Below are 12,159 nucleotides of genomic sequence, written 5' to 3'. Positions count from 1 at the left end.
GTACCCATCATTCTTCTTTGAAAGATAAATCCACCACTCCGAAACCTTCGTTGGCTCCTGCAAAACAACTTTGATCAAGATTATCACATCATTGAAAGCATAGTTTACGATTCTATAAAGGACATACAAACATTCATTTTTATATATAGGTGATTATATACATAAAAAACTAACAATGCAACACTAGTTTATGACAGGAAGTTATCAGAGTCGTTTCCAGAGTCATTGAAACCACCCATATCAGAAGTTTTGATTTTATTCACAATTTTACATTTGATTGTTAGTTTTGATGTGATCTGTAGTCTTATATAAATAGATAGGAATTATACAGATTCATAAACAGGAGTACCCCACTAATCATCAAATACTAATAACAAAGCAAATTGAGGAAAAATTATGTTCTATAAATAAGTTCTAAACACAAAACATTAATAAACGCATTTATTCAGCAACTAAAATCATAGTATACAACATATAAACTTAAATAAAAAACCTGACATGTAAAGATAATTTTTTTATAGTATACCAACTGTAAAGAAAATAATAAGAATCTATGTTTACTATTTACAACAATAATCCTAACGGCATTCTTTTTGGAACAGCAATTCAGTTTCAATTTAATTATGGTAGAAATTTCAAGTAGTAATAAAAGACTAATGGCTACTTGCACCGTAAGGTTAAAAATAGTTTAAATGTTAACACTGGCTTAATTCTGTTTTTTGAATTGCACTGTGTATTAAGCCAAGTTTAAAGTCTTTAATCTATCATTAAATTAAACCCCCGAAATCGGGGGCTTAAACTGATTTCATCTTTAATTTAACAGTTTATAACCTATAATTCAGGTAATTCACAGCAGAAACAATAATTATTCGCTATAGGTATTATACAATATTATTGTCTCTGCTCTCATAAGTAAAAATATATTCTTTTGGTTTTCCGTGTTAAAAGAATTCAAAAAATAGCAGCAGTAAAAGCTGTAGAAGACATATATGAAGATGATCTTGATTTTCTAGATATTGTAGATGTTATAATAAAGCGGACCTTTTTTATAACATTGAGACCTTAAAAACCAACAGTTATTAACGTTTTGGAGAAAATTGAGAATAGATTCATATCAATGTGACTTCTTCCAGTAACTGTAGATTAACTTTCTTATTATATTTTAATACATGATGCTTTGATGATCTTATGCGTTTTGCATTAATTGTATTAAGTGAATTTCACAAAAAACTTTTAAAATAGAAAAAAACTGCTTATATAACCTCAAAATGTATGATTTGAAGATAGGTGTTTGTGTCAATTCATTTAATTTTTAAAAAAATTTCCCAAAATCGGTGACATAACCTGAGTCGCATAAATTACGGTGGAAACGATTATGATTTAAGCCGCTGTCTTAACTTTAACATCCTTATTTTAAACAGTGAATTAGAGATTTCAGTGCAAGTGGGCATAAAAGATTTTTCTAATATTTGACATGTAAATTAAGGGGTTATGAGTTTGATAAGACTCGAAATTTTGTATTTTTTGTTATCAAATGTGCATGATTTACAGGGTCTACCGTAATGAGCTAAGTGGACTTGTAAAATATTTTCATATTGCTTTTTAACAAACTGTTCTTTAATATTGTTTGTGAATGATCTACGTTATGATGTCACGAGTGTGCTTAGCTCTATACAAATATCAGAGATTTCGCGTCGTCCTTCAATCACCATTTCAAATTTTCCATAAATATTATTTGTAGACATTCTGCATTTGTTTCTTGTCGATTATTCCAAAAAAGATAATTTAGATACCTAATAAGTTTCAAATAATCCGTTTTATACTTTAGACACTGGATGGCAAACATAAATTCCCCTGTTTATAAGTGCAGAATTCTCTGACATAATTCTACAATTTCTAAACACTCAGTTCTATTTTTTTAGAAAAGATTTAGGAAATTTAGGTGTTATTCATGTAAATTCTAATACTTTTCATCTGACTGTCGTTTTTAACATTTTTTTGATCTGTCAAATTTTATAAAAAATGAATGAAAATGTAACCTTATGGAGATGTTTTTATTAAGATATTAAAATTCATCATAGATTTCTAAATTGCAACTAAAAATAAAAGTATACACAAAAAAAAGTTCTGCTCCCAGTACCAGAGGTTGTGGACAACTGAAAATATCGTATCTGAAACATGCTCATACATAAATTTTCAGAAAAATATTGGCAGTCATTTTTGATAAACATCTCGCCTTAGCTCATTGTAGAACACCCTGCCAACAATATGATTAAGTAAAATATTGACAATAACAGTGAACACCGATTTAAAAATATCTTTAAATGTTATTATAATACTAAATTGCAATAATTACTTAGTGAAAACATTAGTAATATGTGCACAATTTGTTTATAGTAACAATTTATAACTATAAATGTTTATCTTATAAATGTGTTTTCCAATAATTGAGCGTTGTTATTCAATGGCTTCGTTGTAAAATTAGGTGAATTAAATTCTATCATTAAATACTTTCTTTATGTAAAATAGAATGTTGTTATGTATGCAATAAATATTATTTTTAAGGTTTGAAGTGCAAAGAAATCCTAAAATTTCAAAGATATCGTACGAGAAGCGTATTTGTATGAAAGAAAATAGCATCTCTAAATAAAAATAATAGGGGTTGAATGAAGAAATTTAGTGGATACTTATGATACAAAGTGTTTTAAAGGAAGGTAAGTATTGTTTTTGATATATAAACTTCCAATGATTATATCAAAACCGACAATTGTGTTCCAATATTTTTTAGAAATTTTTTTCACTACTATATATAAATTATATGTATCATTAAGGCACATTTAATCTTAATAAATTTATCAAAAAACGATTTTTGAACAAATTTACGAAGTATGCAAATGTGCCAATCTCTCCAGTTCTTCATCTATGAAATGCTAGTAACCATAACGTTCCTGTAAATGAAAAATTATATATATGAATTTGAAATCTCATTAAATAGAACTGATATTTTTATGTGATGCTTTATTGGAATCCAGATGAGATCCGGAATGCTATTTGTAGCCAATGTTGTTTGTGAACATTCTCTTTTGCAAATTCAATTCTTTTATAGATTGTTATAAATTAGTATATGAAATTTTTCATATATTAGGTAGTACAGGCAATGAAAGTGAAGACCATTAATATAAATGGCACTTTACGACGTTTTATTTATCAATCATCTATTTACTCTTGAATATGGAAAGACTATCAAGGAATATCTCAAAACACACTGTTACAACGCATTAAATTAAAAGATCTAGGGACTAGATGCATGTGCTCTTCCTTGATATTCCTTCACAAAATTGTGACGAATAAAATTGACTGTCAAGAATTGCTAGGTCTTTCAAGAATACATACTCCTCGAGTTACCACCCAGTCACACTCTTTATTCCAGTTTCCAGTTGCTAGAACTAAAGTTCTCAAATTTTCTCCTTTATATCGAATGAATCAATATCACTGTCATATGCAGAACTATCTGGATATGTTTTGCAGCACTATTTCTAACACAAAAAAAGAAAATTTCTACTGTTCTCTAACTTTCTCATTATTCATATTTGACAGATTTATCATGGAATTCTAGAAGTACTTACTTTTTTCGTATTTTTGTGTTTATGTTATTTACACTTCATCTAAATGTACCATTGTGTAATTTACAACTGTAATTATATATGTGTCTTTCCCACCTTTTAATTGGTCCTCGGGCTGTATAGTGGTGTAAATAAATAAATAAACATTGTCACGGCCAAATGGGGAAACAACAAACTAGATACAACTAGGTAATGAGTTGACCAAATACCCATTAATAGCGTGTACAAAATACATGAAATTGAATTGAATCCTCTTATTCTACGACTGTTTTATATTGTTCTGTTTAAAACATTTCTTATCTATCAGCATATCATTTCCCAGTCAAATAACCAGAATTAAATTTTAGATAAATAGTTGGATCAATCCTGGTTTGTTGAAGCCCAATTTCTCATAAATATTGCTTATATCAGGTGAAAAAAGCTGCAAACAATCAAAGACACAATTTATTTACCTGCAATGAAGACATCAAATCATTCGCCATAGATCCTAATTTTCCAGCGACTTTTGTTACACCTTGTCGGACACTTTCTTTAACATCATCTATATCATACATCTGAACATGACTACTAGGGTGAGTATTATCTAAAAAAAATCCATGATATGAGAGCTTCGGCATATACAATTATTTTATTTTTTAAGGGATAATAGTTATAAATAATATTTTTTAAATAAGACAAAAAAAATCACAGTTAACCTTTTCCATTTCCAAAAAACTCTGCAGAAGATATACTGGAGGAACCTTGAAATCTGCTTAGATTCGCCTTTGCTTCATATTCTGAGGAATTGTCATTAAAAAATTGGTCGGACGATATTGCTTTGGCATTACCAAATTTCTTTTGAGCTTCGTCACTACTACTACTAGATGTAGCTATGTGACTAGTGGGTTTGTCAAGAATGCGGTCACGATCCCTATCATTCTCTGGAAGATAAAAAAAATAATCTGCTACTTACTGAGAACATGGGCGAACCCCAGTTGGGTCCTAATTATACTAACGTGTGGTACCTGCAATGTAACTTACCATAAGAACTTGGTTTAGGCTTCTCTGGTGGATCGTCAATTATAACCCAACTATCCTTATTGTTTTTACTCTTTGTCCTTTCATCCAAATCGAACTGAGATGAAACTAAGATTCCGTAACTATTCGAATTCCTATTCATATTTAATCCATTTCCATATAAATAATCTTCCATGAAATTATCATTATCAACTAATCGTAATTTGCCTAGAGAAGTTAATGTACTGCTAGTGGATTGTATATTTTCTTGTTCTATGGTTTGCATGTCATTGATTGCTGAATGACTCACACCACTAAAAAATAACAGGAAAATGTTGAATAACAAAATATAATCTACTGCATATTATTTTATATGAGAAATTGTGATCATTACATCTATATAACGCTCCATCAAATTCCAATTAATTTCCACCTTTTTATTCATTTATATTAATATATTCATGAGAAAAAACAAATAACTAGAAGGTAAACTTCTAAACAATTTTGTAAATGATCTTAAGTATTCCAATTATTGTATATTTCATCTTTAAAAATTGTAGCTTACGTTCTTGCTCCAATACCCATTCCAAGTCTCTCCAGCTGTTCAGCTTTCTTAGGGTCCTCTCGTCTTAACTGTTCTTCCTTCTTTTGCTGCTGAACACCAATATCCTTGTATACTAATCTCATAGTTGCTTCTTTTTCTTCTTGTTCTTTTGCTGTAAGAGCAGCAATTTTGAAAGCTTCTTCTGCTGCTTTGGCTCGTTGTTCTTCAGCCAATTCAGCTTCTCTTTCTAATTCAGCAAAATTTGTTTTCACTTTTGTTGCACCTAAGCCAGTTTTCTTTGCGCCTAACTGGAAATTTGAAAAACTTTTTTTATTTGATGTTGCAGGTGAAAAAAATTTAACATATAAAAAGGATTTCAAGAAAAGATAACATTTACCAAATGTCAGAAATTATAATCCTTTGATAAACATCATAGAAAAAAAAATGGTATTTCAACTAATTATTTCCTTACCAAAAGAGATTAAAGAGTTACGTACACATATAATAGCAAATAAGTATTTGCTATACTGATATCAAGAATAATTCGTATTAGAAAAAGAATCCTTTGAAGTAAACTCTTATCAAACAATAATCCTTTTAGGTCTTTGAGGGACAAACGCCATTAGCTAGTTCATATTTGCCAAGGTCGTGGTATTAATTGAAAAAAAAATTAACCATATTTCACAGTTATCTATATCAGCTATAAACATCTCTCATAATTTGAATTTCAACAAGGGTATAAATTAATAGGTCAAATTAACTAGAGCATAATGCAACGCCACTCGATAGCTTATTCTTCTTTCCCTATAACGTGGAGTGTTATTTTTAGATAACCTACTAGAATATAAGCTATAAAAGTAGCACATGTAATTTTGAGTAGTTATAAACCTTCATTTCTGTTAATCCTAATTTATTCTTTTATAAATAATCAATACCCTGGTTTGTTAAAATAAAATTTTGCTTCAATGACTATGTCTGGTGTATTTTGCAAAATCAAATGTCCCTTTATCCATTGCAAAAAAGTAAAACTAAATCAAATAAAATTATTTATAAATTCAGCATTTTTTTTATTTTGTTATGAAGTCTTACAGAGCCTTCTAAAATCAATTTATATGTTGCTTTGAATAAATACAAACAAGGTTGATAAAAAACAAAAGTACAATTTTTCAGTTAAACTTGAATGTTTTAAATAATCCAAGAAAGTATGTAATACTTGGTATGACACCTCTTGAACAATATCACGTCATCATTGATATATAATAAGGGTTGTAATTAATGAACCAATTATTAATAAATTATTGTTATATCAATGAAATCATTTAATTAATCCTATTATTGTTGTTATAGTACCTAATAATCCTAATAAAGGTCAGGGCGTAATAATGTAAACTGTGAAACCCAGTAGCTATAAAAAAAAAGAAGAGCCATAAATAGAGTCTGTGATTGAGAAAGGAGCTTCAATATATTCTTATCTTTGTGGAATTGGAAATAAATACCTAATGTAACTGTAAAAATTAAACCTTCAAGGCCTTGCGTTTAATTATATTCTATTAAGCTATGATGAGCTCATGTTACTGTTAATGCAATTAAAGTATTTAATAAAGGAATTTCAATTGGATTGAATGTTTGGATGCCTTTAGGTGATCATAATAATTCAATTCTAGGAGCTAAAGACCTATGAAAAAATCCTCAAAAAAAAAGAAATAAAAGAATACTTCAGATGTATTAAATAAAATTATCCCTCATAAAATTTACAAAATGAAGATACTCACCGAAGACTTTTTGGCAGCAGGTTTTCTGGCAGTGATTGCAGATTTTCTTGGTTCGACTGGTGTATTACTTGCCATTAAAAAGTCAACACTTGGTCCTTCTCCTGGGTTCAATTGTGCTGCTGGTTTAATATATTCAACTTGTGACTGATCCTACAAAATTTTACAAAAATTATAATTTTTGCCTTAAAAATCTTTATGAATTGATTTCTTATTAATAATAATGATAAAGACACTACATTTGAACATTTCATTTGTTCATGTTTAGTAACATAGGTCAATGTATTATTTTAGATTTTTAGACTAATAAAAAATTATATAAATTATATTTCGATATACAACTTAATGAATAGAATTTTGTTGAATGGATATGAGAAATTCCAAATTAGGTCTATACAGAGCTATTCTTTATATTATAGCCTATCATCAGACCATTAACAAAAACTTTTTGGTGCTAAATAAATTTCAGGTTTTCGATGAAGCTTTTGTACTTCTTTCAAAACCATTTACAATGATGACTAGCAAAATCTTTAATTCCCCATCAGTTTTTCATAGTAGGTAGTGGGTACAATGCACTCTGCTTGATTTTTCTTAGACAATTATTATTCAATTAACTTGTTGCTTACTACAAGTATAGAAATCAAAATGTATGATTGAAATTGTTTAAGACATGAATAGCATAATTTAATTAGTATAGTGATAATAATTAACAAACCAAATCACATACAACATTCGATTGTGATTGAAGTGAACTTTCTTGATGTTTGAAATTTTCATGTTGTGAGAAAAAGTCTGCTTCCTTTTCTTCTGATTTTTGTTGAGGTTGTGGATGAACATGCAGCTGAAGAAATAAAAAAACGGCTTATTAGTACACTGCTTGAACAAAAATGGGTGATTCTCCAACTACTTCAAAATTAAAATAAGAATTGCTTCTAAGAGGCTTATGATGCTTTGTGACAATATAGATGAATTAAATTAAATATAAAGTTGTTTAGATGATACTTTTTATACTAAGGAGCGTCAATTACCTTCAGATGAATGCATCTGAAATAACGCATATTCATTTTTTTAATTGCTGTGTTTTAGATCATCTTTGTTTATTTTATTATGGAATGCCTTATTGCATCTAGGTGTTCTCAAATAATTTTGTATATGTTGCACATACTATCGAAAGGTAAATTGAAACTAAGGCTCCCTAAACAGAAAAAGAAAACATTTTGAGTAGGTTATGACAATTGTGAGTAAATGAAATGTTGGATTTAAGAGTATTATTTTACCAAGAAAACCTTCATTGGAAAAGATTATTCCACAAAAATTAATTCTGATATATCACAGGTTTAGTTTTTTATTTTCTTGAGAGATGTATATAATCAAGATATAAAAGACATGACAAAAAAGTTGCACTGTTCACAAAACAAAAAATTTTTGTTGATTGGTATGTTAAACAATATACTTATATAAGTCTAGACATCTCATTTATCAATTGTTTTTAAGAATTTAAATATTTGTCCCTATTTAAACCAATTGAAAATGGTTGTAGGTAACTATTATTTAATTGAAATTGTATAATAACTGAAAAAATTTGTAATAACATTATAAACACAAATCAAATAAATATAAAATGTTGACAATTAAATCATTTTACATTTATTTTGCAGACTATTGATGATTCCACAAGCTTTATTCACACAATGGAATAGATACCATAAGACAATTTACAACATGTAAACTATGTTAACTAATTCATTTTTATGAAAGTCTTAAAACCACTTAGATATGTTTACTGATCAATCAATAAAATGGTGTATTTGGTATAATAAATTTCTTATCACTTTGTTAACTGTCAAATGCATAAAATTTATACATTGAATCCATTTCACTAATCAAAAAATAAATATATGTAATGGGGTGACTTTTTTTGTATTGGCTGCTGCTCTTTTCAAATTAGGTGTTAGACAAATTGGAGAATCACCTGTCGCTATAGGTGCAAATTACAACAAAATGTGATGAATAGAATGACAAGTTAGTAGAGGTAGTGATAAAAACTAAAGGTAAAATAAAGCATTCTTAAGCGTGGCAAATGAATATCCACGCCTACCTGTTTATTTTCCTCTAAGAAGAATGCACTGGATTTCAATGGTGTAGACTGCAAAAATTATAAATACTAATTGAAAGTTTGTAATTTACATCTATAAAATGTTGTTTTATTGTACAGTGTGTAGATCTGACGTTGCTACTTTTATTTAAAAGTAAGACATTTTTTGCAAAACTCATATAAAAGGGGGTATCTTTTTGCTTATATAACTCAAATGAATTACAATTCAGGATATCAATATATATCATCTGTTTTTCCAAAAAATTTTCAATTGTACTAAATTATGCAGTAAATAGTCAGGATTGTAGACCAATCTAACATCTAGTGTGGCACTTTAGAAAAGTTGAAAGGCAAGTCTTATTTATAATTTCTCAGGAAACTGTTGATGGTAAAATGATAATACATCAGAAGTTTTGCTAATGTATCAACAATAGGGTAAATCAAAATTTCCTAGTAGTTATATAAGATGTGACCTAATATTAGGTGGGCCACCTAAATCACCCAATTCGGCTTCCTGGGATTTTATATGGGATATCTGAAAACCAAAACTATGCAATCAATATATTATTGGGTATAATTAGATCAGAAATAAATTATACATAAAAATTCCACTGATTTCCACTGCCTGCTGACACATGTAGGCATTCAGTTTAATTAAGAGATCCACCACAACCCCTCTTTATTTAAGTATACAATTTAATACAATTTAAAAAATTGAAGATGTCTGAGGATATATTTTTTTTAAATTTTCAATCAAACATATAAAAATACTTACTTGGGTAGTGGTCTTCAATGAATTTGCTGCAGCTTGGCTGAGTTTTTCTCTATAAAGTTGGGCAGCTCGAGAATTATATTTCTTCTGAGCATCATTTGTATTACAATTGTGTTGACTGAAAAACTGTAACTAAAAATATGCATATCAACACCACTTATAGATCAAGTCTCAAGAGAACGAGACATATTAAGCCATTTACTTTTTTCATTATACATTTCATATAGACTTGAAATAAATACCATTGTAAAAATAATTGAGGAGAGTGCAATTTCCGTGGCGTAGCCATTTGCCAATGAATTTAGCTTACTTAGACCAAAATAAGTTGGAATTGAAGAATAAAATTTTTCGATATCCCGCTTCGTTTTTGAGATATCGATACTTAAAGACAACCAAAAGTTAGTTCAAGATTTGCGTCATAGAATAGATGGTATTTAATACTTCATCTAGAATAAAGATTTTAACACTTTAAATTCAACGTAAGTCTTGTAATTTATCAAACGAAAGGTATTTTATTAAATTGCTATATAATTTACCCTAATATTCCATTAATATATTGAAAAGAATAAATTGCCAAAGCAAAATAGGCAGTTATATATGACTTTCATCACTGCCTAATAAATATTACATAATATACAATGAATACAGGAATAGTGCAACCTTTTTTTAGAAAGAATTGTCTGTTGTTTAGTACTGTTTATAAAATGAAAAAAATATTTGGTAATAAATTTGAATATTTCATGGATAATTAAATGTAGAATATACTGTTTTGAGCTTATCAAGAGCAAGAAGTACGGCCTGAATGCTTTCAAAATTTATTTATTTTTGGTTGTTTATAATAAAATGCTAGATGATTGCAGTTTTTTACAAAGCACCCTAAAAATGTTCTTTTGAAAATGTTCCAGAATCATTAAACATTCTTTGAAGGAAAAAACTAACTGCAAATGCATAAAAATTTCAAACAATTGTTCCAAACTCGCCCATTCTTTTCAGCCTATGGTTTTTTGACATACCAAAATGTAAATTGGACCAAGGTCGGGATCAAGAGGCGAGGCCCCTGTGAGGTTAGGTTAAGTTAGATCATATTTGTTGAAATAATCATAAGTAATACAAAAAACACATTTTATATAAATTAATTCACCAATTTCTCATTTTAAACACATTGTCTACACTACCACTACACCAACACTCACAATTACACTGTCTGTTACGCCTTCCATTAACAAAGATATCATCATCAGAGATGGAAACTTGGTTATCAAAACGTGCGTCAGAGAGTGCAATTGTAAGAGTTGGTGTAGTGGTAGTGTAAACAGTGTGTTCAGTATGAATATCACCAATGGTTCCAGAAATTTCAGCTTAGTTAATCATTTATTAAGTTTTCAATCTCGAGTATATATAACTCGAAAATGATAATTTTCAATTGTTGTGTGTTGATGAACAAAGTGGCAAAACCAAATCCTGGCGCCACTGAAATCGCACACATGCCAAATAATTAGTGTTCTTATATACACCTATTGTAGAAAATTGTACACTAGTGAAATAGTACAAGGTGGATACTTACAGCATTACTATTACCACCCAACTGCATTTGTCTTAGTTGTAACAAAGTCCAATTAGTATCCAATTGTGTAGATCTAACGAACGTTAAGTGTACCCCCAGCCCCCTGTGAACAGCTGAACAATCTATACAGATAAAAACACCATACGTGACACTGGCCCATGTTGGATTTTTGGCATTACAGTCAAAACAAGCCTACAACATTTTACTTTCTTAAAGAGGACACGTCATTTCAAATATGTTGAATCAGAGTAATATATTGCAGTATGATATGTACCTTATTGGCAGGAATTGATCGTAATCTATTGAATACTGCTTCTATATCTTCTTTGGTAGGTTGATAATCCATTTTTTCATAAAATTCAAATATTGAAATACAAATATAGTGTTATTTCTACCACTTTCACTACAATTCTGACTTCTGGTTGACGTTGAATGATATTTGACATTTGGCACATGCGTCATCGATGTCATTATATAGGGATTGTTTTCAGGAACCAAAAGTTGATGCTACCTTTCATTTAACCATCAATGATAACACAACTTAAGTACGCGCGACACGCCAAGCTCGTTATCAGAGGCAGTCCATAAAATTAAATAAAGAAGGATATCTTGGCCACAAAGTTAATAGTGTATTTTGGCTACCATTTTTTAGTATGTTTTATTGCGAATAAAATGGAAAACGCAAATTCCGCTTCGTTCAAAGTTGAAAAACAATACAATATAACCGATTCAGATACGTCTTACTTATAATATCAAATTAAACAAAAAACAGGATTGTCATTCATCTTTTATTAAT

General features: G+C 29.1%; 1 protein-coding gene across 4 annotated transcripts; it reads right to left on the bottom strand.

Moving 5' to 3' along the window:
• Positions 1-427: 427 nt before the first annotated feature.
• On the bottom strand, positions 428-11,912 carry LOC130446662 (ADP-ribosylation factor GTPase-activating protein 2). Of its 4 annotated transcripts, XM_056783047.1 has the most exons (11): positions 11,638-11,797; positions 11,364-11,555; positions 9,803-9,931; positions 9,031-9,078; positions 7,660-7,773; positions 6,936-7,085; positions 5,185-5,471; positions 4,644-4,933; positions 4,319-4,543; positions 4,076-4,206; positions 428-2,948 (listed from the first exon to the last, which is right to left on the bottom strand). In XM_056783047.1, exons 1-11 carry the CDS (start codon positions 11,707-11,709, stop codon positions 2,931-2,933), a joined length of 1,656 nt encoding a protein of 551 aa, XP_056639025.1. In that variant the 5' UTR covers positions 11,710-11,797; the 3' UTR covers positions 428-2,930. The 4 variants fall into 4 exon arrangements, with proteins under 4 accessions (XP_056639025.1, XP_056639043.1, XP_056639017.1 ...); XM_056783065.1 differs by lacking the exon at positions 9,031-9,078 and having other exon boundaries at positions 11,638-11,912; XM_056783039.1 differs by having other exon boundaries at positions 428-4,206.
• Positions 11,913-12,159: the final 247 nt, after the last annotated feature.

The sequence above is a fragment of the Diorhabda sublineata genome, chromosome 1 (genome assembly GCF_026230105.1).
Source record: "Diorhabda sublineata isolate icDioSubl1.1 chromosome 1, icDioSubl1.1, whole genome shotgun sequence".
Taxonomy (NCBI): Eukaryota; Metazoa; Arthropoda; class Insecta; order Coleoptera; family Chrysomelidae; genus Diorhabda; species Diorhabda sublineata.
This window is presented reverse-complemented; position numbering and strand designations above follow the sequence as displayed.

Bases quoted from the DNA above. Each gene is read 5' to 3' on its own strand.
- LOC130446662 (XM_056783039.1), bottom strand. From the start codon at position 11,709: ATGGATTATCAACCTACCAAAGAAGATATAGAAGCAGTATTCAATAGA. The intron at 9,932-11,363 runs GTAAGTATCCAC...GCATATTTTTAG, and splicing joins TGGGTGGTAATAGTAATGCT to TTACAGTTTTTCAGTCAACA. The intron at 7,774-9,030 runs GTAGGCGTGGAT...TTATTTCTTCAG, and splicing joins TCTTAGAGGAAAATAAACAG to CTGCATGTTCATCCACAACC.